Consider the following 25,972-nt stretch of genomic DNA (forward strand, 5'->3'; position numbering starts at 1 on the left):
ATGAAACAACCCGAGGCTACCATTTTGTAGAAAAGGCTAAAAAGGACATCCAGAGTGGCTTTTGTCCTGTTGGTCAGGTAAGTTTGTAAATATGATATATAGGTTTGCTCACTTATAGTTGGCATTGGGTGTGGGGGACAGTCTGTAAGCAGGCAGGGTCGTTATAGCCTAAGGCTTAGTTTTAAGGCTTAGCCTTTCCCACCCTAAGTGACTTTGTATCAGAGACTTCCTTGTTTGTGTATTGGATCAAAGGTTTTGATTTCTACACTATAAAATGGGGCAGACCTGGAGCTTGCTCTCTCTCAGTTCCTGAGATTAGCTTTAGAGGAGAGAGCAGAGAAAGGCCACGTGGAGGAGAGGAGAAGCAGCCAAGATGGTGGAGTGCTGAAGGAGAAGCCAGTGTGTGCAGAGTTTGTGCAGAGAGAAGGAGATGGGGAACAGAGGTGAATAAGGCTGGTGAGCTAGAAACCTTTGATTCTAGGAAACTCGGATAAGTCAGTGGCTTTCGAAGCCCTGAATGGAAAGGGAAGTGTTTTCCCACTGTGTGTATTTCTTGCCCGCCAGGTGTGAGCTAGGATTAAAGCTAATGGCCCACTAGTTCTTGGCTCTGTTGTTTCATTACCATCTGTCTGAATCAAATTCGAACCTGCAAGGGCCAGGCGGCTGTGATGGTGGCCATGGCTACTGGCTTTACATGTCCCATCCTCATTTAGGAAGGGAGGAGGATGGAGGTGAGAAGGACTCAGAGAACCAGCTGTGAACAGGCTAGTAACTTCTGCCCCCCCCCCCACAGTGGCCAAGGCTCAGGGGACCCCTCAGCGGAGCGGCTCCTGCCTGGGAGATGGAGCCTCCGTGGGTTGCCCGGGAGATGGACCCTCCTCGTGCCTTCTTGCTCAGAATGAAAGGCACCTTTCCTCTGGCTCTGACAGAGATCGGAGGAGTCCCTCTGTTGAGCCTGCCTCTGGCTCCAGCCTGACCGTTCCCAGGGGGCTCGCCCAGGGTGGGGGAGCCCGCTCAGCACCCCAGCAGCCCGCAGCCTGGGAAGGCGCGCGGGCTCATTGTTGGGTCCCATTCTCCCACTGACTTTACAGAACAGCCAGTGCTGAAAAATGAGCACCTGAGCCAAAATGCTAAGTGTAAGCTTTGGGGGTGGGGGTGCATGGAGAAGTGTTTCATAGCACTGGCCAGGCTGGACTCTCTCTGTGATCCTGTGGTGACGCAGCTGAGCTGTTGCTGAGAGACGCCTGGGAAAAGCTCAACTTTCCCATTGGGATGCTAGAGCTCAGGTCTGCGTCGGGCGGGGGGGGGGGGGGGGATTTCAAGTCCCAGACAAAAGAAATCTCTCTTCCCGGTGGGCAAGGGGAGGGGTGGCACGCTTCTGAGGGAAGACACTCTCAAAGCGCGTCCTCGGCCGGGCGCCGCTCGAGCCAGGCTCCGGGGCTGTTGGGAGGCACTCCGTGACTCGGTTTTCCCCAGGAAAATGGCCCGTGAGAGGCTCGCCGAAGAGCAGAAGATGGTCTGCTTACCGATCTTTCTCCTTGCTTCGTTTATGTTTTCACCCAGGGCCTTTGCTTCCGAAAATCTGGAGAAAAGAAAGGAAAAAAAAAAAATGAGAGTTTAACTTTTTATCTCTTATCTTAAATTATGTTTTAAAAATAAGAGATTTCTGAGAGGTCTCAAATATTGTATAGAACTTTATTAAAAGGTAAAAGAAAATCTAAACGAATGAAATACAGTAGGTTTAAAACAGAGATAGATTTTGCGTTCGTCACTGGTACCGTGGATTTTCACTCCTCTCCCTGGCACAGAATTTTCATTTGCATATTCGCTAACACATGACTCTCAGGTTCTAGCGTTTTATAGTGCAGGGCACCAGACTACAGTGTGACCGTGAGCGTTCTGGGCGTGTGCGCCATAGTATTGGGGTCTAACAGTTACAGTCAAAGGAAACATACTTCATGTAACTTACATAACTTTTCTTCTCTGAGTATCAAGTCATGTATTGGAGCTCAGAGCGCTGCAGGTGTTTGTGAGACAAATCCAGCCAGCCACCTGTTTCCGCACACAGAGCTGTGGGGACACAGCCAAGCCCACACTTAAGACACTGTCTACCCGTGGTTGCTTTCCTGCCACCAGGGCGGCGCTGAGGAGACGGGACAGAGGCCATATGACCCGGGAAGCTGAAAGTGGTTCCTGTCTGACCCTTCGCAGGGAAAGTTTGCTGACTCCTGTTATAGATGATGTTAAACCACATTTTGAAAAATATAAAATCAAGAAGGAAATAAAAAGAGATTTTAATCCCCAACCCAGAAATAAACACATTTTGAGATCTTTCCAGTCTTTTTTTTCTAGCACGTTTTTTACAGAGTTATGATCATGCCATTCATATGGTTTTGTGATTTGATTTTTTTTTTCACTTAGCATTAAAATATGTCTTCCCTCATATCTTTAGACACTTCTCCATTATCTTCGGTGGCTGTCTCCTTGTCCACCAGATGGTTGTGCTGATGATTACTAAATGATTTCTCTATATTTGCCAGCAAATATTCATGAGTCCTCCATGGGGAGCCGGAGGCCTGGTGTAGGATAAGGTCTACATTAGAAGCACGCGGTCCAGGACCATACGAAATGTTAGTTGTCTTCTTGTTGCCGTGAAATTTAAGAGGCAACTGAAAATCCATGAAACAAATACAGTACATAATCTATGGCTATGGTGTCACTGTGCTAGTGTGTGTGGGGCACTGGCCGTGACATTAGCGTGACTGGGGAGGGCCTGCCCGTGAGTCAGGAAAGCTCATGTATAAGGGAGGATCGACCTGGCTTTTAGGAGTGCATAGGATTTTTAAGAAAACTTTTATGGTGAAAATTTCCACATACACACAAAATAGAATAACAGAATGAACCCCCATATACATATCCACCATCCTAGGTCATTAATTTTCAATATCTGGCCAATTTGATTTTAATTATCCCCTCCCCTCCCCCAGCCTCTCCCCACCTCTCAAGCCATTCTTGGTCCCAGAAAGACCAGATTAAGGCTGGTTCACCCCCAGCCGGCTCAGTTGGGTAGGGTCCCATGAGAGGAAGCGGGAGAGGAGGTCACCTCAGGCAGGGGATCAACACCAGTGGAGGCCGGAGGGCCACACTGCTTTGTCCTTGATGGAAACAAGTGTGAAGGACGTCACTGCTGTTTTCCGAATCTGTCTCCTTGGCCTGTGACCACAGACGGGGGAGGTTTCCAGGGAAGGGGACTACATTCTCCTTTAATGCTAGGTTTCTTGGGGCTGCGGTCCTGGTTCCTTCACGAAAAGGTATTTAGGCTCATTCTAGATCAGGGGTCCCCAAACTTTTTACACAGGGGGCCAGTTCACTGTCCCTCAGACTGTTGGAGGGCCGGACTATAAGAAAAACTATGAACAAATCCCTATGCACACTGCACATATCTTATTTTAAAGTAAAAAAACAAAACAGGAACAAATACAATATTTAAAATAAAGAACAAGTAAATTTAAATCAATAAACTGACCAGTATTTCAATGGGAACTATGGGCCTGCTTTTGGCTAGTGAGATGGTCAATGTCCGGTTCCCTATTTGTCACTGCTAGCCGTAACAAGTGATATGATGTGCTTCCGGAGCTGTGACGCGTGCGTCCCACGTCACCGGAAGTAGTGCTGTACGTAAGCGACGCCGCGCTTTGCGGGGCCTCCACATACAGTATTCCAGGAGCACAGGATGCATCCATGACCACCACTGAAAGAGGTGCCCCTTCCAGAAGTGCGGCGGGGGCCAGATAAATGGCCTCAGAGAGCCCGCATGTGGCCCACGGGCCGTAGCTTGGGGACCCCTGTTCTAGATCGTGCTTGTCCACTCTCCAGCTAGGGCCTGCCACTTCCCAGAGACGAGTACCGGTCCTTTTGATGCCATTCAGACTGAATGCAGTCCAGCAAACATTCATATGACACGTAGGTCCCCTGGCTGGGCTCAGTGGGCTCACACGGGCCTTTGTCTGCTGGGCGACCGTCATCTGAGGTTCGGTCCAGGCCACTCAGAAGATGAAGACGATCCCTGACCGGTGGTGGCACTGTGCGAGAGCACTGGCCCAGAACGCTGAGGTCACCAGCTCGAAACCCTGAGGTGACCGACTTGAGTGCCGCCTCATTGGCTTGAGTGCAGTCTCGCCAGTTTGAGCGTGGGATCGTCAACATGATCCCAAGATCGCCAGCTTGAGCCCGAAGGCCACTTCCTTGAGCAAGGGGTCACTGGCTTGGCTGGAGCCCCCTCGTCAAGATGAGAAGCAATCAGTGCACAACTAAAGTGAAGCAACTACGAACTGATGCTTCTCATTCTTTCTCTGCCCTCTCTCTCCCTCTCTTTCTCCCATCCTCTCTCTAAAATCAATAAAATAAAATAAATAGTTAAAAAAAAAAGAAGATGAGGACCATCTTCATACTCTAATCTCTGCCAAGTAGGGGGCTAGCACTGTCTGAGGGCCACGCTGTCCACCTGCAGTGCTTAGGACTCCATGGGACTGGACGGTCCTCCGTTGCTCAGTGCACGACTCCCCTCCTGCCAGTGCTGTCAGAGTTTGGCAGCTTCAGAACAATGAAAATGCAAGAGCACGTCTGCGGGGGTGCTGACGTTCACGCCCGTGCCGGAAGAAAGCGGGTAGAGACAGAAAAGGGAAGACGGGGCAGGCGGACAGGGCGACGTCCTTGGCCGCATCACTCGGCCCCACTCCCCACCCCCAGCCCACCGCCTCGGAGGTGGGCAGTGCCCAGGGGGGCACCGCACTACTCCACCCCACTCCCCGCCCCCAGCCCACCGCCTCAGAGGTGGGCAGTGCCCAGGGGGGCCCGGGGGGGCGGCCGCCCCACTCCACCCCACTCTCTGCCCCCAGCCCACCGCCTCGGAGGTGGGCAGTGCCCAGGGGGGCCCGGGGGCGCCGCCCCACTCCGCCCCACTCCCCGCCCCCAGCCCACCGCCTCGGAGGTGGGAAGTGCCCAGGGGGGCCCGGGGGCGCCGCCCCACTCCCCGCCCCCAGCCTACCGCCTCGGAGGTGGGAAGTGCCCAGGGGGGCCCGGGGGCGCCGCAGAGGGAGCTGCTTAGTGCTGTGGTCCATGCTCTCCAAAGAGCCACTCAGGCCTGGCAGACACTGAGGGGGACATGGAGGGCTGTCCAGCTTCTCCTCTGTAGCCCCGTGCCAGGCTGAAGAGGGTCTACCCACTGACGTGTTGGGCTGAGGGCTGTTCCGTCTTCATGAGACCCCACAGTTGTCACCTCTCCAAGCCAGCCCACCTGCACGTGTTCCTGACCCCTGGTTGTCAAGACAGACTTTCCTAAGGAAGCCCAGCCCTGAGCGAGAAGAGGCAGAGTGTGTAGGGAGGCAGGGAGGTGAGAAGGGAAAGGAGGTGGACCAAAGAGCTGAGAAGGAGGGTGACCCCCACTCTGCCAAGTCCTGGTTCTTCCTTGACCTCCCTGCCTCTCCACGCCGCCCCCTCCCCCCGCCATCTCCCTCAGTCCCACTCCGTCCCTTCCTCCTGCCCAAGACTAAGCTCTGCTCACCCAGCCTGGCCCAGGAGGAGCCTTTGACCCTGACCTTGAAAGACGCACGTGCCCCGGCTGACTGCTGCTCCCGGCTGGGGAGGCGCGGCCTACTCCAGGGCCAGGCAGAAGGCTCTGTGACTCGACCAGAACCTCCTATGAGTCCCCAGGGTCTCTGCTGGTGCCAAAGCGTTCCTGTAAGGGAGTGCCCGCCCTGTGCCCTCATTGGAGAGCGCAGTGCTGCTGGGGACAGTGCCAGGGCGGGGCTGGCAGCCGCTCCGTTCAGCACACAGGAAACGCCTGTCGTGGGTGCAGCCGGGGTTTGCGAAGGGAAGGAGAACACAGTCAGGCTGTGCTCTCACACCTGGCTTCCCGTGACATCCAGCCTTGCCAGGTCGGAATCGTTCTCGGTGCGCCCGGCACCGACCCCAGAGCGAACGAAACTCTCCTTCACTGGCTCCCGTGCCACGTCACCTGGCTCCCCCTGGCTGCTTGCTCCTTCTCAGTCTCCCTTGCAGGGTCTTCTGCAGGTTTGGTCCCAACCCCGTCCCCGTGCCAGTGACTCATCTGTGACCTCCACCTCAGCCCTGCTTATTTCCTGCCTTTCCAGCTGCTCATTGGACACTCTGCAGATAATTAAAACTCACTGACTCCAAAGCAGAATTGATTACCTTCCCTGCAGCCTCCCTCCTTTCCTCGTCTCATCACAGGGCACACCTCACGCCGTGCATGCCGGGAGCCCGCACACCCCCCTTCGTCTCTGTCCCCATCGGCCCCTTCACGCGGTCCCAGGGCCCATCTATTCTGCACCCTCAGCGTCTGTCATAGCATCCCGTTAGCTATACTTTCACTTGGCCTTGGTGAAGAAGCCGCCATCTCTCCCCCAGGCACTTTAAGGACTACTTGCGTGGCTCCCCGCACTCATAGTGGCTGCTTTCAGGTACTTCCCCGTTTCAGCCTGAATGAGACTTCTTAAGAGCAAACTGGATCAGTTCATCTTCTGCTTAAAACCCTTCCGGGTTCCCCCTGACATCAGGGTGAAGCCTAAATTTCTTAACACTGCCAACTGGGTCCCGTCTCCCCCCCCCCCCCCCGCCCTCGCCCCCGCCCCCCCCCCCCCCACCGGGCCCCGACCTTGCCGTACTCCAGCTCGCGCTGGTCTCTCCAGCGTCTCCCCTGGTGCACAGCCCCCCACCTTCCAGGCTTGTCCAAACCGTTCTCTGATCCATCAGGTGTCAGATTATCTCACCGGGGGGGCTGTTCCCTTTGCCAGGGACCTCTCTCTCGCTCCGGCTAATTCCTATCTAACCCCTCGGTTTCAGCCGAGCTGTCTCTTCCTCTGGACAACTTTCCAGGACCATGTAAGCAGTGGTGGGATTCAGCTGGTTCACACCGGTTCGGCAGAACCAATACCTGATTTTTTGTTGAGCTTGGTGAACCGGCTGCTAAAATGGCATTTGTCATCAGGGCTCTCTCTAAGGGGGACACCCAGGCAGCCACCCAATGCGGAAAACAGAAACTGACATTCCTCACTTTTTTAACGTCTGCACAACAGCGTGTTCTAATCGCTCCTCGTCGTGTTCATTCCGTCCATAGGGGGAAAACATTGCAAATAAGGACGCCAATCAAGAAGCAAGATGAAAATGTCTTAAATAACAGTCTTATTGTTTTTTGGTCAGGTATTATTTAGTATTTTTTCATTAATATTTAAAAACTCTTTCTTATAACATAATCTAGTTTTGTGTACCTCTTTTATTGTTCTTATTTAAGTATTAAATGCATAAAATAATAAACTACCTTTTGGTATATCTTTTTTTTATTATACTTTAAACCAGGGGTTGGGAACCTTTTTGGCTGAGAGAGCCATGAAAGCCACATATTTTAAAATGTAATTCCATGAGAGCCATACAATGATCTGTGTACGTTATGCATTATCCAATAAAAATTTAGTGTTGTTCTGGAGGGCAGCTGTGATTGGCTCCAGCCACCCGCAACCATGAACATGAGCAATAGGAAATGAATGGATTGTAATACATGAGAATGTTTTATATTTTTTAACGTTATTATTTTTTTTATTAAAGATTTGTCTATGAGCCAGATGCAGCCATCAAAAGAGCCACATCTGGCTCGCAAGCCATAGGTTCTCAACCCCAGCTTTAAACAGTCACTAGGGGCCCTAGCTGGTTGGCTCAGTGGTAGAGCGTCGGCCTGGCGTGCAGGAGTCCTGGGTTCAATACCCGGCCAGGGCACACAGGAGAAGCGCCCATCTGCTTCTCCACCCCTCCCCCTCTCCTTTCTCTCTGTCTCTCTCTTCCCCTCCCGTAGCCAAGGCTCCATTGGAGCAAAGTTGGCCCAGGCACTGAGGATGGCTCTGTGGCCTCTGCCTCAGGCGCTAGAATGGCTCTGGTTGCAACAGAGCAATGCCCCAGATGGGCAGAGCATTGCCCCCTGGTGGGCATGCCTGGTGGATCCTGGTCAGGCGCATGCGGGAGTCTGTCTGACTGCCTCCCCGTTTTCAACTTCAGAAAAATATTAAAAAAAAAAAAAACCCACCAAAAAACAAAAACAAACAAACAAACAAAAAAACAGTCATTAGGGCCAAGAACCGGTTGCTAAGTTATTTGAACCCCACTCCTGCGCGTATGCCTGTGATCGGTGTCACCCCACGTACTGCGCGACTCCCCGTCGGCCTGTCCCGGACACGGTGCCTTGGCCACCTCCGCTGCATTGCAGTGAAGTCACACATTTCACTTCCCTCCTGCTTTTAAACACCAATGTCTTTTTCTATTGCGTCTCACATATTTCTGCCTCTCTGGTCCACTGCTGAGAAGTTCTTTCCCTGCCTCCCTAGGCGCCCGTCACTGCCTTAACCTACTTCTAGAAAGATCTAGCATAGCATGCTCAAGCACTTCTCCTGACTGCAAGGATTTCCCAAAGTCAATTTCAAATCGTCATTCTCAAGCAAAAGAATGTTTTCTGAGTCTCATATCCTTAGGCTGGTGCTGTTTTAAAAACCGGGGGAGGCTGAGAAGATTCTCATCTAATCTCTGCTCTCAGAGTTTATATTTCTAGATCAGGAGTCAGGTATAAATTAAAAGAAAAGAAAAGAAAAAATAATAAAGGTTAAAACTGAACACTAATAGGAACCAGGGGACTCCTATTCATCATGGATGTCACCTCCAGATGGTGCCAGGAGATTTGCTGGGTTTAGAGTCCGTGTCTAAGGCCCCAGCGGAGGAAAAGGTGATTGTCTTGGTTCAGTTCACATCATCAAGGACTTCTTCCTCACTGCAGTTAATCCCGACAGTCCACTGCTTCTCCTGTTATTTGATGGCACCCTGGGTGAGAGATTCGGTGTGTGTGAAAGACCAGCCACAGAGTTAGCTGTGGGTGCCCAGGCACGGGTGTTTGCCTGCCTGGCGCAGGGCTTCCAGCTTCCCTTCTTATTAGTATATCCTATAAGGCTGAGGCATGCTTGAAAATGCAGTGATTTTCAATTGCCATTGTCTTCTACTGAAAAATCAGCTTAAAAATTGGCTCATACATCGGACCAGGTAGTGGCACAGTGGATAGAGTGTTGAATTAGGACATGGAGGACCCAGGTTCGAAACCCCGAGGTCGCCACCTTGAGAGCAGGCTCATCTGGTTTGAGCAAGGCTCACCAGCTTGAGCCCAAGGTCGCTGGCTTGAGCAAGGGGTCACTCGGTCTGCTGGAGCCCCCGGTGAAGGCACATATGAGAAAGCAATCAATGAACAACTAAGGAGCCACAACGAAGAATTGATGCTTCTCATCTCTTTCCCTTCCTATCTGTCTGTCTATCTCTATCTGTCCTTCTCTCTGTTTCTGTCTGTCTGTCTATCTCTGTCCTTCTCTCTCTGTCACAAAAAAAGAAAGAAAGAAAGAAAGAAAGAAAGAAAGAAAGAAAGAAAGAAAGAAAGAAGAAAGAAAGAAAGAAAAGAATTGGCTCACACACTATCTAACTCAGTGAAGGGCAAACATCGCATTAATGTGCCAGCGTCCTGTCTCTGCTGTGCCCGGCAGGCCTTCCCCAGACGGGAGGCCAAGGCTGGGTGAGGCCAGAGGTTCCTCGTGAGGGCGGCAAAGGGTGCAGGGAAGGAGGAGAAGGAGACCTTTCTATGAAGTAACATAGGCGTGAGGGCCGCGGATCGGATCGGCCCCTCCTGCAATCCTAAATCCACTGTTGCACTCTTGGGGCGCTGGGGGGGATCAGAAGGGATCCCTATATTTGGGCTTAGAACTCAATTCCGTGGGCTAGAGAGGCCGAGCTGGCCCAAGGCTCAAGTGTGGGGGCAGTTAGTCCTGTGCCCCTCTTTTGTGGACTCTGCCAACACGATGTCACAACACTAGTCTCATGGAATGACAGTTACTTGACAGGAGAAGTAGGAATAAGACAGCGAGCTGGGCCTCCAGGCCCTGGTTGTTGAGGACCGTTAGAAAGGTGAGACTGGGTAGGTAGTCAGCAGAGTTGAAGGTCAGTAATCTAATGCCACCCGAGGAAACCCCGCTGGGGCATGTCTGTATTCCCAGGACTGGCACGCCCTCCCAGAGGCAGTTCCCTCTGGGGTGACTGACGCTCCTGGTCACTAGACAAAACGAGAACAAGCATGTGGAGGGATCAGGGTTACCGTGAGCCAGTTTCTAAACTAAAGGTGGCGTGGAGGTCACCCCTATAAGCCTCCGTGGGACCTTATTTTGATGTCTGCTGTGCGAACACTGGTTCACAGTAATACATTTTCATATAAACACATTTTCTCTCAGTCCTCTGCCTTAAGCAATTATGAACATGTCATATCCAATAATTGAATACGCTCCATGAATGCAAACAACAGCCCCCATTCTGAGAAAGGGGCAGGTCCTGGGTTAAACTCCCCAGGAACAAATACTCCTTTAATGATTGTTATTACAGTAACATCAAACAGATGTGACTTTAAAAAAAATTTTTTTTTTAAATTTTTTAATGTGGGCAGGTCTCCCAACTTTTCATTTAACTTAAAAAAGACTGATTTACTGCTGGGAAAACCTCTTTACAGAGGAAAGCTTTGTGCAAATTTCATTAACGCCCTTGCTCGATGGCCTCGGGGTAGACGGGGCCACCAGTACCATCAGCCCCTCCCCTGGGATTTAGCTGCGTTTAAACCCAACAGCACATTCGTCATGGTGGGTTGTCAGAACGCCACTGTACTAGAGTTTAATGAGCTCTGTACTAGGGGGCTTCGAAAGACCTCAACATCCTTGGCCACCCCCACCCCAACCAAGAAGACAAACAGCCCAATTACAAAACGTGCAAAGTTCCTGAAAAGATACTTCTCCAAGACAAAGATACAGATGGCCAATAGACATATGAAAAAATTGCTCAATGTCACTAATCATCACAGAGATGCAAATTAAAACTACAATACGATATTACCTCACACCTGCCAGAAGGACTATCATCAATAAGTCGGCAATCAATAAGTGCTGGCGAGGATGTGAAGAAAAGGGAATCCAGACTGGTGCAGCCACTGTGGAAAACTGCGCAGAGTTTGCTCAAACAACTAAAAATGGAACTGTCTTTGGATCCAGTGATCCCACATCTTGGAATATATCCGAACAGACCTGGACCACTAATTTGAAAGGAGATATGTGCCCCTGTGCTCACTGCAGCCGAGGTCTGGAAGCAGCCCAAGAGCCCATCAGATGAGAGGATAAAAAAGCTGTGGGACATTTATAGAATGGCTTGGTCGTAAAAAAGAAGGAAACCTTACTTTTTGCAACAGTACGGATGGGCCTGGAGGTTATTATGCTAAGTGAAATAAGCCAGGCAGAGAAAGACAAACACCATATGATCTCACTTATATGCAGAATCTAATAAACAAAATAAAAACAGAGGCACAGATACTGGGAACACACTAACAACTGCCAGAGGGGCGGGGGTGGGAGGCTGGATGAAGGAAGGTGAAGGGATTAAGCAAAAAAAATATGTGTGTATACATACATACATACACACATACATACATACATACACACATGTATACACACACGGACACACATGTATGTAGAACACATAGACACCGACAACAGTGTGGTGACAGTCAGCTGGGAAGGGGGACAGGGGTTAGGTGAAGGGGGGTAAAGGGGGATAGATGGAGATGGAAAGTTATACTGCTCACAGAAATTAGGGCTATTTTATAGCTTCATATCCATTTGGAAATATCCCCTAATTTTTGTGAGCAGTATAACTTTCCATGCAGAAAAGTACAGTGTGTCCATAAAGTCATGGTGCTCTTTTGGCTGGTCACAGGAAAGCAACAAAAGACGAAAGAAATGTGAAATCTGCACCAAATAAAAGGAAAACCCTCCCAGTTTCTGTAGGATGATGTGGCAGCATGTGCGCATGCGCAGATGATGCTGTAACACCGTGTATACAGCAGAGCAGCCCAAGGCCATGCCCGTGGAGATGTGGACAGTACAGAGGAAAGTTCAGTGTGCTCTGTGGCTCGCTAAATTCGAATCCGTGACCAAAGTGCAACGTGAATATCGGCACGTTTATAATGAAGTGCCACCACATAGGAATAACATTACTCGGTGGGATAAGCAGTTGAAGGAAACTGGCAGTTTGGTGGAGAAACCCTGTTTTGGTAGGCCATCAGTCAGTGACGAGTCTGTAGAGGCTATACGGGATAGCTACCTAAGGAGCCCTAAAAAATCTGTGCGTGAGCCCACATCGAACTGCACTGAATAGGTATGAAACTGGGAGAGTTTTCCTTTTATTTGGTGCAGATTTCACATTTTTATCGTCTTTTGTTGCTTTCCTGTGACCGGTCAAAAGTGCACCATGACTTTACGGACACACTGTATATTTTTCTTTGGGTGACACGTGCATGATACAGTGCACAGGTGATGTATTTTGGAGCTGTGCACTTGAAACCTGTACAGTTTTGTGAGTCAACGTCACTCTAATACATTCAATTAAATAAATAAATAAAATAAGAAATAAATAAAATAAAAGTGCATGGTCAGCATGTGGGCCGCAGAGCAAGATCACAGCCGTTCGGTGGGCCGCACTAGGTCTACAAAAGGCAACTGTTACGCAACACTTTTCTCACTGCAGTTGAAAACAAAAAAAAAATCAGTACAACAAGCACAATCGTACATGCAGTTTACTGCAGGCCGCGAGTTTGAGACCCCTGGTTTATAGCATGGAGCAGCAGTAGCCAGCTTGTGAAAACCCCTGGGTTCATATGCCAAATACTGTGTGGAGGTGCATATGTCCAAGCCTTTGCTAGCTTCACTGTATTTTTCTCCCCACCTCTGTTTTACTCATTCATTCATTCATATCCCTGAGTCTTGCTCCTGTTCTGCTACCCCACAGAGGTAACCATTCTAATGGTTAAAGTCTGCTACAGTTTATCTTCTTGTTTGCAGAGGTAGATTAAGGTCGGTGGAGGCCCTGGGGCACAGGAGAAAATACGGGGCCCCTTAAAAAAAAGGAGAGAGACAGGGAAAATGAAAATACATGTTAATCATATTTTTAAATAAATAAAAAATATTATGTACTATGAATGTTAAAATTGCACATATGATACCAAACTTGGTGTCATGAGAAAAACGTGTGAAGTTGGGGTTTTGCGGGGGGCCTTCAGAAGTCGGGGCCCAGGGCGCACGCCTGGTGCACTCGCCATTAAATTCGCCTCTGCTTGTTTGACTATTCCTGTTTGTTTTGCGTGCATATACTTATAATTTATATAAATATAAATTGTGTGTTCTTAGGGCTATCCTTGTTAGTTTATGTGCATGAAGTCGTCGCTCCCACCTGCCGCGTCCGGCCCCACGGAAGCCCTCCCCATAATTTCACCTCTCTGCTCCCCCAGGGAGGGACACCCAGGTTTCCAACTCTCTCTGGCCACAAACAGAACTGCTCTGGGCATCCCCCTATAGGCCTCTTTCTGGATCCTGAGACCTTCATGGGAGGTTTATCCGGAAGTGGAATGGCTGGGCCCCAGGGGGTGCATGTACTGCTTTGGACCAAAGGCTGGCACCGTGCTCCAGACCGCTGCTCCCAGTCATGCTCCTATCACCTTCGCTGCACTCCTAGAGTGACGGAAGACCCTTCCCACCCTCCCACCAAGTGTAAGAGCCGTTGGGTCCTTGTGGAAGCTGCCCTCAAAGCTGCCTGCCTTCCTTCGTCCCTTCCCAGTCGGCCTTCTGCCCTGCTCCCGGGGCAGCTGTGCTGAACCTCCACCACCATCCTCAGGTCTCTTCCTCTATGTCCGCTTGCACAGAGAGCACAGAGGTCCCTTGACGTCCTCCCTCCACTCCTCAATGTATCAATTTCAGTGTCTCTTGCTTCCTTGCTCCCAGGGAGGCTCCTCCCAGCCTTGCTGCCCTGACCTTAACTGCCTCCCAACCTGGCCGAGAGCAGACTCCCGCTCCAGAAAGCCCGGCTGGGGCAGACTTTTCGGCGTGTCTCTGTCTGTCACCTGTCACGGACTTGCTTCTGTGACCCGTCGTCTCGGCCCATTCTCTCCCATTCTGAAATGCTGCCTCCCTGTTTCCTTTGTCAAAGTGTCTTTCGTCTATCAGAAATGTTCCGAGCACATCGTTTGCTCTCTCTGGCTGTTTGCTCAGTTTACTCTGACTCGCTCCGTCACTCCTGACACTCCAGCTCCTGCTCTTCCAGGTGCCGACTCGGTGACCGCTTCCCAGCTCCACCTGCTGCGTCCTGGGTGGCATCTGCCACCAGTGACAACGTGCAGCTTCCGGGAGCAGTCTCCCCTCCTGGCTCCGGGCACAGTGTTCTGTCTGGGTCTCCGTCTCCCCCTCTCCCTGCTTCCCCTCAGGCTGCAGCGCGGCCCCCTCTTCCTCCCCGTGTCCCTCCTGGCTCCCCCCTATGGCCCCACCCTCCGAGCCTTTCCACAGCCACCTCGTCCTGAGAGAGCTCGTCCACTTCTCCCGCGTCCCTGAATCGTCGTTTCTGAGCATAGGACTCTCAGTCCTGGATCTCGTGATTCAACAAATAGTTTTTGAAAATTTACTGTGTGCTCAGATCCAGAATCACAGGGGACATAGGAGAGGTTCCAATATAGAACTCTCTTGCTCTGGCGCTCTGGAGCCACTCTGTTTGCTACGGCTTGAGGGTGTGCAGCTAATTTGTGGGTCACCTGAAACACGGCCTCAGGTTATTCCTAAGGGCTCGGAACACAACCTGACTCTACTTGTCAGCGGGCACGCTGCTGGCTCCGCTCTGGCCTGGAGAACGCGCCCGAGGCTGTGGGTCATCAGATGGGGTGGGCACCCTTTCTTTGACCAAATAGCGTGGGACCACCCTGCAGAGCCGCTGGAGGGCCTGGAGCTCTAACACTGTGATAATTTAGTCCGTAGATGTTTTTCCTGCCTTTAGAACAGTCAGATGTGGGTAGAGTCACAGGCTGCTGAGAGCAAGCGCACAATGGGAGGCTTGCTGCTGAGAGTAAGCGCACAGTGGGAGGCTTGTACAGAGAGTCGGTGTGGCCAGTACTGGCCCCTGGCCTCGCTTACCCAGCAGCGCATACCCGGCAGCGCGGGGGCAATGAGGTTTACACGCCTGAAATAAAACGTGCCGGGCTGGACGCCGCTCACTGAAACCGAGTAACTGTCCTGCCTTCCCTTGAGGAGCTCGGTTGGGCTGCGTAGAGCAGACCGAGCAAGTGTCCTCTGGGTCGGCCCGGCTGAGCCTCGGAGGACCAGCGGCCCCTGGACCCAGCTTTACCTCTGTTTCAGAATCTGTTTGTTGTCCTCGATGGTGACGCTGTCGGCATGGTCTCTCTTGAAGATTTCAAAAGCCTCCTGGCGTCCCAGTGACATTTCCTCTCTCGTTCCTGTTGGAGACACAGAGAAATGGCCTCAGTTATAGCATCCAGGCCCCATTGATTCCATTGTCACTTGAGTCAGTTCGCAAAGCCAGCCCGGGCCCTGAGAGGCCCCCAGCAGAGAGGCTCCCCACCGGGCAGGTGGCCCCAGGCTCTTCCCTGGCAGCCAGGCCAGGAGGGAGGGTGCCCTCCCAGCCAGGCCCGCGGCCCCCTGCAGGGCTGTGCCTCCCTGTCCAGTCCCTGTGACTCTTGGGGGGGGGTGGAGTCCGGAACGTCTGGTCAGAGGAAATGAGAACCAGAGTGCCAAGCCCGGGACTGCCAGGAACATCTGCAAATGCGCTTTCTGCCGTCAGGCAGTGCCACGGTTCTCTGTTTTCCTGTAATTCCCCATTTTGGTTTTCTGTTAAATCTCACCCTGAATTTCCAGGCCCTTTGTGAAAAGAAGTGTAATTCAGACTGAAAGATTTAGAAGCTGGACAATTCTGCTCTTTGTTTCCATGGAACCACCTACCCTTGTTTCCCGTGGCTGGTAAGGACCCTCCATTCTTCCTCAGGGCTTAGGTTCTCAGTGGCAAGACCCCTGAGCGGGCAGTGGTGGGGGGTCCCTCGTTCCTGTCTACTGTCAGCTTCCTGGGTCATTACTATCCCTGCAGATTAACCGTCGCCACCGGGACCTGCTCAGGGGCCAAAGTCTGGAACCCAGAGTCAGAAGGGCCAGGGCCCCTGTGAAGCAGGTGACATTCTGCATCAAGGTTCTGCTCCCCACGCCTCTCAGGACGAGGGCTGGTGCAGGAATGTGCCGGGAGCTGAATTCATTCACGGCGGGATGCCCTCGTTCTCTTTCTCCATGTGTGTAATCCACTTCACCCTACGTACCTTTGAAGCCCCGGCTGGGTGTTACTACTGCAGGGGCCGTGGACACGGCACTTCCCCGTCCCCAGGGGCATGGTACCGTGGTCATGGATCCTGACCTCAGGCCATGAGATAAAGGGTAGTCGACCTGAAACCAAGGTCTCACTAAGAACAAGGGGTGGAGTCACAGGTATGTGTGGAGGAGAGGCAATACAGAACAGGCGCATAACCTTCCCCCGACCCCCTGCTCACCTGTTTAGATTCACTTGAGTAATACCCAGGGTTTAGCTGTTTAAACCGCAACCCCACCCAGTGGGGCGCAGAACTGTCCCCACCAGCCAGCACCGGTGCAGCCCCTGCGGGTGAGTAATAAAGGCTCTGTCCGCTCCGTCTCGCCCTCCCTGTGGTTTCTCTGGGATCCCGCAGCAACAGCGGAGCACAGTCTGGGTCCGGCCCTCCCGGGTTCCAGGGAGCCTCTCCATGGAGCTCTCCCCGAGGTCCAGGCACAGCGAGCCCTCCCTGCACCAGGTGCCTAGCGATGCCTCAGTGCCACACGCACAGCCCAGCAGCCCCTGCCACTCAACATAATGGTTCTTGCTGGTGAAACGCAGGTTTCTCCAGGGGTGGAGGGAATATTTTTTAGTGAATCCTTGGTGCCGTGTTCAATGACTGGCATTGAGAATGTGCTCAACATATGTCTGGTCAATGAGTCGGGTCCAGAATGAACTGGGAGTGATGGCAAGCCTCGCTCTTATGGCCACAGGGACATGGTCTGGGGGCTCTGAAGCCTAGGGTACCAGAGGTGCATTCCTATGGGCCGCATACCCCATCTCCTGCCTCTGAGCCCCATTACTCAGCCTCCGGGTGAGGATCTGGACCAGCCCATCTGACACCAATTTAATAATTACTGTTGATAAAAATAGCACCATGAAAAATGTCTGAATGATGATGCACAGAAAGACACCCCACCCTTATCCATCAGAAGCAAATGGGCAGAGCTCAGTTCCGTCTGCGCATCTGCCCTGCACACCCCAGAATCGGGGCGGGGGGGCGGGGGCTGGGAACGGGTCTGGGTGAGACTTGGACAGATGAGCCCTGATGTGCGAGAGACAATACCCAGAGGGCACTCTGCCTCCGCCAGGAGCGACGGGACTCACGATGGACAGTCCCTCTCCCCTGCCCTTGGTCTGCGCTCATTTTAGCAACAGAGGTGTGCCTTTCCCTGTGTGATAAAGTAACAACAGAGGGGACAGTCTGTCTAGAATAGAGTCGGGGGAGGGGGAAGCTGCACAGAGACCACATGGGGGCCTGCGTGTGGGACTCCCCAAATTGCCTCCCATAGAGGAAGGGATGAGAAGCTCCCATCAACCAATAGTGGCTGTGTGTGTGTGGGGGGGGGCGGCTGGAGGGTTGCAGTGAAGAAGACGGTTTTCTCTCCCAGGCTCTGCTTTCTTGTCGAGCCGACAGTCTGAACTGACAGCTGGGTGGGAAGGCCAGGCAGGTAGAGGTTTCTCCGCACCTGTGACACTGTGACAGCTGTAGGTCCTGGTGAACTTACAATCCACCGGCAGCTTCACTGGGTCTTCCCTGATGTATGTGATAATGAGCCTGTCTCTCACTTTAAACCTAAAGCCAAAAGTGATTAAGCTTAGTGAGGAAGGCATGTTCAAAGCCAAAAGAGGCCAAAAATTGAGGGCTTTTTGTGCCAAACAGTGAGCCAAGTTGTGAATGCGAAGGAAAAGCCTTTGAGGGACATTAAAAGTGGCGCTCCAGTAACTGCGTGAATGATAAGAAAGGGAAACAGCCCGACTGCTGAAACAGAGAAAGTTTCCCCGGTCTGGGAGGAGACCAAACCAGACGCAACATTCCCAGAAGCCAGAGCCTGGTCCACAGCAAGACCTTAGCCCCCTTCAGTTCCGTGAAGGCTGAGAGAGGTGAGGACCCTGCGGAAGAAGAGTCGGAAGCTAGCAGAGGCTGGTTCCTGAGGTTTAAGGAAGGAAGCCGTCTCCATGACATACGAGTGCCGGGGAGGCAGCACGTGCCGCTGAAGCAGCTGCAGCAAGTTCCCCAGACGGGCTGGCTGACACGATTGTGAGGGTGGCCGTGCTGAGGAGCAGAGCTCCATGGAGACGGAACGGCCTTCTACTGGACGTTCACCCAGGACTGCCCTCGTCAGAGAGGAGGAGTCAATGCCTGGTCTCCTCGAAGCTTCGAAGGACAGGCTGACTCATTTGTTAGAGGCTAATGCAGCTGATGAGTTTAAGTCGAAGCCAATACTCATTAACCATTCTGAGAAATCCTAGGGCCCTTCACAATTATACTAAATCGACTCTGACTCTGTTTGGGCTCTATAAATGGAAGAACAGAGCCTGGATGACAGCACATCTGTTCACAACATGATTTACCGAATATTTTAAGCCCACTGTTGAGACCTAGTACTCAGAAAATGATTCATTTCAAAACAGTACGGCTTGTTGACAATGCATTTGGTTATCCCAGAGCTTTGATAGAGATGTACAATAAGATTAAAGTTGTTTTTATGCCTGTAAATACAATTTCCATTCTATATAGCCCATGAACCAAAGAGCAATTTTGATATTCAAGTCTTCTTATTTAAGAAAAACATTTCATAAGGTTCTGACTGCCACAGATAGTGATTCCTCTAATGGATCTGGGCAAAGTAAGTGGAAAACCTTCTGGAAAGGAGTCACCATTCCAGATGCCAAACATTTATGATTCACGGGAAGAGGTCAAAATATCAATAGTAACAGGCGTTTGGAAAAAAAAACAACTGACTCCCACCCTCATGGGTGACTCCGAGGAGATCGACGCTTCAGTGAAGGAAGTAACTTCAGAGGTAGAAACAGCAACAGCACTAGAACTAGAGGAGAAGGGTTTGCTCTTTATGGATGAGCAAAGAAAGAAGGTTGTTTTTTTTTTGTTTGTTTATTTCCCGTTTTGAGACAGAATCAACTCTCAGTGAAGATGCTACGAAGATTGTTGAAATGACAACACAGGGTTTAGAATACGACAAACTCCGCTGAAAAAGCAGCATCAGGGTTCGAGTTGATTGGCTCCAGTTTCGTGAAAGCTCTACTGTTGGTAAAATGCTGTCGAACAGCATTGCATACTAGAGAGCAATCGTGGACGACAGGAGGAGCCCCTCGTGGGGGCAAACACTGTCGTTTCGTTTTAAGAAATCGCCACAGCCACCCAGAGCGTCATCAGCCACCTCCCGCAACAAGATCATGACTTGCTGAAGACTCGGATGATTTAGTACCTTTTTTTTTTAGCAATAAATTATTTCTAAATTAATGTATGTACATTTTTTTTAGACATAATACTATTGTACACTTAATAGACTACAGTAAATGCAATCATAGCTTTTATATGCACTGGGAAACCAAAAAAATTTTGTGTGACTTCTTTTGTGATCTTCGCTTTTTTACAGTATCTGCACCGTCTGCCTGTATTACTTTACCTGATAAACTTTTCCATGAATCTCTGCTCATAATTTCGTTTTATAGATGAGGGAACTGAGTGAGACTCAGTAAAGAAATGATGATAAGGGTAAAAACTGCCCAGGGATTAGAGGAGGCCAGTCCTGCTCTCGGATCAGTTTCTCCAGGGAACGCAGGCCTGAGAGGGGGGGGGGGGACAGGGAGGTAGACCTCAAAATGACCCCGTGACCGCAGATCTGCCCACCAAACCGTGCTCCTAGGAGTGCCTCTCACGGCCAAAACTTTGAGTTGTCTTTATAGCATCACAGGAAAAAACAGAACCATGAATTATATTTACTATTTGCCTGGTTTGCTTCATTTATTAATATGTTCTAAAGTTATTTCCAGAATGTGTAAGCTCTGTGAGGGCAGGGATTTTTTTAATCAGTTTTGTCTGCTGCAATATTTCCAGCATCTGGGGGGAGTACCTGGCACCTAGGAAGAACTCGATCAAATGTCTTTCGAATGAACAAATGGATGATTTAGGAGCTTCACGTTTTTCTTTTGGACCTAGCCTATTATGACTTCCTGGGGGAAGCGAAGCATGTCTCCACTGCCTTCCCGCCCTCCACCACCGTGCTCCTGGGCGGGTCCATCCCGTGTCCGGTGTGATTTTAGAAATGTCACACCGTCTTCCCCCTACCACCTGTCACCATGCTTCACAGCCCGCCCTTAGAGATGAATTCCAATGCCAAGAAGCTTTCATACAAATGCAGATACTCTCGAAGGCATCACTATTTAGGGGGCAGGCAGAGAAAAATTCCGTAATTTGCTGACAATTAGCTCACAGGTCTTGCAAAGAGGAGAGATATAAGATGGAGTCCCGAGCCTGTGCCAGAAGCAGGGGCCTCTGAGCTTGAAAGGGAAGACGCCCTTGTACCTTCTTCCCAGCTCTGTTTAGTCTGACGGCCTCGGCCGCTCATTAAAATGTGGGCCCCGAGGAGATCTGACATCCCATTCCGATTTACATAGCCCTTGTTTGCTTCCTTTCGCTGAATCTCAACCATAGGTCCCAGTGTCAAATCCCAGAAAATGTGGATGACTCAGAGAAGCCGTGCTGAGTCACAGGACTGTTTAAGACCTGGAAGGCAGCAAATAAAGCATCACAGGATGGTCTGAAATTTCAAACAAAACAAAGCAAAACCAGAAAACCCCTAAAGGAGGGGAGTGCCCCAGTCTAAGTCCCAGGAACACGACATTGCGATACGGGGGCTGTGACTTGGATGGAGAATACTCCCCAGTCCTAAGGCGCCACATGTTCTGGATACTGACATCTATGCAGGAGCCCCTGGGTAGGAATGACAGTCTACAGGTACACGCTGCCCACTGGCTTTGAGCTGGGTTTCTGAAAACGGTAGGCGTCCAACGTTCTTAGGCCCTGGTGTCTTGTGCATTTCTGAACGCGCTCTTTTTTTTTTTCTTTCCATCCTGAAACTTGGTTTCTTATTTTGCTAAAGAACACAATCAGTGCTTTTGGAAGCCCTCCCCACTCTCGAACGCAGGGTTCCATGGAAACCAAACACGAAGGAGAAACACGGGAAGTGGAGCGTCCATGCTCCTGCCTTTGGGCCTGCTGTCAGATTCCGTCAGTCTGGGGCCCGTGGGCCAAAGCCCATTTTCCTGGCTGCTCCCAGACAACCAACTGCTGCTGAAACTATTGCTTAAAAACTGACCAGAAAGTCAAATAATGGAGAGTTGTGTTATTCAGGCCGAAAAATGATTTCCTAGTTGGGGCCAAAAAAAAAAAAAAAAAAGTATTTTCCTTGGGAAAGACATGTATTCATGTTGGTGCCTGTGACCGAGCAAGGGAGGGGAGGAAAGAAGACCAAGAGGGAATGAGGGAAGGTGAGAGAAGGGGTGGATTCCCAAGGAAGAGGGGCTGACAGCCCGAGAGGGCTCAGAGGCGGGCGGGGCCCCTCGGGGCTGACGCCTGGAGGCAGGCGGATGTGGGGGGTTGGCACTCTCTGTGGCTCGCTGGCAGAAGCTTTCACACCGTGGGTGAGGGAGCAGTGATGGATTCCTACAATACATCGTCCACGGATGGGCCTACGGTCACGGGAAGCAGCAGCAGAGGTCGGGTGCGTTTCTGTGTGCTGTCTGTAGAGGTCGGGTGCGTTTCTGTGTGCTGTCTGTAGAGGTTGAGTGCGTTTCTGTGTGCTGTCTGTAGAGGTCGAGTGCGTTTCTGTGTGCTGTCTGTAGAGGTGAGTGCGTTTCTGTGTGCTGTCTGTAGAGGTCGGGTGCGTTTCTGTGTGCTGTCTGTAGAGGTTGGGTGCGTTTCTGTGTGCTGTCTGTAGAGGTTGAGTGCGTTTCTGTGTGCCGTCTGTAGAGGTCGGGTGCGTTTCTGTGTGCTCTCTGTAGAGGTGAGTGCGTTTCTGTGTGCTGTCTGTAGAGGTCGGGTGCGTTTCTGTGTGCTGTCTGTAGAGGTTGGGTGCGTTTCTGTGTGCTGTCTGTAGAGGTCGGGTGCGTTTCTGTGTGCTGTCTGTAGAGGTCGAGTGCGTTTCTGTGTGCTGTCTGATACGAGGTTCTACAGGCGCGGTCGGAGAGTTCTTGGTAAATGTTGACGTAGGTGAAGCACACAAAAATATCTCACGTAAACAGAAGAGAAGTCCGTCCGGCAGTGCGGGGAGAGGGAAGAATGAACGGGCCCATAGGAGGAGGGAGAGGCACGGAGAACTGAGACGAGAGGAAGGGAGGATCTGTCCAGGCAGTAGAAACACTGAGGTCAGGAGGCTATGAGAACCCAAGGAGAGGTCAGTTCCAGCGCCCTCGGGCACGGTGCCAGGAACAAGCCGTCCCAGGGGAGGCAACGGCCACAGCAGAAAAACCCGGGGGCGTAGGGCACGTCAGCAGCTTCCAGCACGGAGAGCAAAGGGCCCGCTGATGCCGAAGCGAACACATTCGTGAAATGAGGAGTCCTGTAAAGAGAAGCTGATGATCTCCGAGAAAGGTCGGAGGGAGCAGCTGAGATACTGTCTTCACCGCCTTCTCCCTGCTGCGGGGAGGATGCTGTCATTTAGGAAGGAGGAGCTTCTAGAAGTTACCTGACGGACAGGGATGGCACACACCTCAGCCCTGGGTTCCCACTTCCCGTCCTCTCGCCGACGGGAGACAGTGCTAACCCATCGCAGCATCCTTTGCCGGGGAAACCGATCACGGCACCGGAGTGTTTGCACAGTTTTCCGGGCAGCTCCTCCAGCCAACCCTCCCTGGCTCAGAACCCCCTCGTTTAGGAGACGGCTTCCAGATTGTTCCCCAACTGAAAGACAACTGCTGTTACTTTTGTCCGTCCTGGGCTCTGGGGATGAAACAGCTGCTGGTTCCATTGCCTCGGGAGCTGACATGCAGGTGACTCTCTCCAGGACACAGTGAACAGCCCGTCCTGGGGTCACTGAGGTTCCATTGCCTCGGGAGCTGACATGCAGGTGACTCTCTCCAGGACACAGTGAACAGCCTGTCCTGGGGTCACTGAGGGTGGCCCTCCGGGAGCTGACATGCAGGTGACTCTCTCCAGGACACAGTGAACAGCCTGTCCTGGGGTCACTGAGGGTGGCCCTCCGGGAACAGATGCCGGGGAGGCCTGTGTCCACGCTTCTCCGCCGCCCGCCACGGTGATGGAGGTCACCGCAGGAAGCAGTGCCATGTGCCATGACTCTGTTTACTTAAGGGTCAGGAGCAGCTCGGCTACAATTTGAGGGGCTGCTGGGTGGGGACAGCAGGGTATGAAATCTGAGGATGAGGGGAAGATGAAACCACTTAGCCACGGCCAAAGTGACTACAGATGTGAAGACCAGAGGGTAGATTTGGGGGGGGGGTGACCAAGGACACTTGCCCAACCTACTTCCTGCTTTTGATTGACAACTGCTGGAATCGGTCAGTGCCCCAAGGCCTTGGGGCGAAAGGCCTCTGTTCAAACCAGACGATACCAGCTGGGCTCAAGTCCGCAGGTTGGGAGGCTTGCCTTGGAGTTTCCTAAGTTGCCACATGGAGAACCTTTCATTAGTAGATTCTTGGGGCTGGCTTGGACCGGGCAGAAGCATGGCAGGCTTGGCAGGGGCCCCAGGGAGTGGAGAGAAGGAAAAGTCTCCAGTGGAAAGCCGCAGAAACTAGGAGACCCACCCAGTGGTGCCACCACATCTAAATAAATCAAATGGGTTCCTGACTCCGGCTGCCAGAAATCACACATCCCACCAGCAGTCCTCAGGGGCCACGTGCAAGCGAGGAGACCGAGTGGGACTCCGGGGCGGGGCTTGAGGCAGGCTGTGTTTCCCCGTCGTCTCGGTAACCGTGTTTGAGCCACCCGCCCTGCCACGACTGTGCCCTGAATGTTAGCCTGAGCAGGTGAAGAAAGGCCCGGTGTGCCAACCGAGGGACAGGCCTAGAGCCCCCTAAGGGAGTGGCAGCTGCCTGAGGTGGTCGCCTATTTTCAGCAGGAAGATCAAACCTTTCCACAATGGTCCCAGAGGTCACCTGCAGCAGCCCCTCATCGCCCCCCGCCCCGCCCCAGCCCTGCATCTCGGGGTTTCGGTTTCGCGAGCCTTCTCATTCGGGACAGAGTGCCCGCCGTGTGGGTGGCTTAGAGAAACCCAGAGACAGACGGAGGCACGGAGCTCGGAGAGCAGCCTGGGCCGTGTTGGCGTTTCTGTGTTTTGGAGTTGACTTAGGAATCTGGAGGCCAGTAACGTTTCCATTAAACAAGACAGCATGCTGCCAGGCTGACCTGGACCCGTGGGGCCTTTTCCATCCACTCAGTCCATAGAGCGGCAGCCTCTGAAAGAGCCTGGGTGTCTAACTCCATGCCCAACATCTGCACCAGCCCTACTCTGGTGGAGGGACATGTGTGTGTCCTAGCTCCTAGTATGGGATAAAGGGCAGTTGGCCGACAGGCTCACTGAACAGAAAGGCAATGTTCCTGTTCAGCTTAGAAAGAAGCTCCAAATTAATTCTTTGGACTCTCAAAAACATAGGACTCCCTGAGTTTGCGATGTCTGGACCACATCCCAAGGCCACGGTCCCCAGGTCTGTGGACCGGCCTCCTCCCGAGGAGTTCAGTTCCCTTGTCAGCCTGTGCTTCGGAGGCAGCGGCTAAAGCCATGTCCACGTGTCCTGTCGTCTGAAAAATGGGGCCACTTTTCTCTCTCTGCCTAAATTAGGGATGATTCCACTCTGGTCTCAAACTGATTTTGACACATTTTAAAAAGAGAATGAGGCCCTGGCCGGTTGGCTCAGCGGTAAAGCGTCGGCCTAGCGTGCGGAGGACCCGGGTTCGATTCCAGCCAGGGCACACAGGAGAAGCGCCCATTTGCTTCTCCACCCCTCCGCCGCCGCGCTTTCCTCTCTGTCTCTCTCTTCCCCTCCCGCAGCCAAGGCTCCATTGGAGCAAAGATGGCCCGGGCGCTGGGCATGGCTCTGTGGCCTCTGCCTCAGGCGCTGGAGTGGCTCTGGTCGCAATGTGGCGACGCCCAGGATGGGCAGAGCATCGCCCCCTGGGGGGCAGAGCGCCGCCCCTGGTGGGCGTGCCGGGTGGATCCCGGTCGGGCGCATGCGGGAGTCTGTCTGACTGTCTCTCCCTGTTTCCAGCTTCAGAAAAATGAAAAAAAAAAAAGAAAAAAAAAAAAAAGAGAATGAGAGAATTACCATCTGGCATCGTAGCAGAAATGCCCCTTTCCCAAAATGCATGAAAATTTAAATAAAATTCTGTTGCCTGGGCTTAGGAGGAAGCATAAGGCTAAAGGGAGTTTGGATACACTCGTGTTCATTCTTTGGCGGGGGGTGGGGAGGAAGAGGAAATTACTTTTTCTTTGTCTTCTAAGTGACGGGCTCTATTCTATAGTTCACAAACACTAACTCACAAACACTAACTCAATTAGTAGTCACCACAATGGCACTGGTGGTGGTGGGAGCTAATGCTTACTGAGAACGTTGCATGTGCTGGAGGAACGACATGTATCATCTCATTTAATTCTCACAGTGACCCTGTCAACTACGTAGCATTGGGCCCACTCTAGAGGTACGATAGTCCAAGTTGAGAAAGGTTAACAGTAACCCCAAGACAACAGTTTGTAAAGTAACAAAAAGCCTTCACAGGGTCGTCTGACTCCAAGCCCCTCCTTCTGCACACTGCACTATAAATGAAAATCACTTGCCTAGTAGAAACAATCTCATACATACCACCGAGGTCAGACCAACAGGGTCAGGAGGTCAGAGAGGGCAGAGAGCAAGGGGCAGGTTT

At 51.8% G+C, this 25,972-nt stretch overlaps 1 protein-coding gene across 2 annotated transcripts in view; it reads right to left on the bottom strand.

Moving 5' to 3' along the window:
- KIF6 (kinesin family member 6) overlaps positions 1-25,972 on the bottom strand; it is a 403,829-nt gene that overhangs the window by 85,194 nt on the left and 292,663 nt on the right. For both annotated transcript variants that reach the window (XM_066252931.1, XM_066252930.1), the window contains exons 14-15: positions 15,292-15,400; positions 1,527-1,582 (exon numbers count right to left, since the gene is read on the bottom strand). In XM_066252931.1, coding sequence (XP_066109028.1) covers positions 1,527-1,582; positions 15,292-15,400 — 165 coding nt within the window. The remainder of the gene's footprint in view (positions 1-1,526; positions 1,583-15,291; positions 15,401-25,972) is intronic.

Source organism: Saccopteryx bilineata, chromosome 1, assembly GCF_036850765.1.
Source record: "Saccopteryx bilineata isolate mSacBil1 chromosome 1, mSacBil1_pri_phased_curated, whole genome shotgun sequence".
NCBI lineage: Eukaryota > Metazoa > Chordata > Mammalia > Chiroptera > Emballonuridae > Saccopteryx > Saccopteryx bilineata.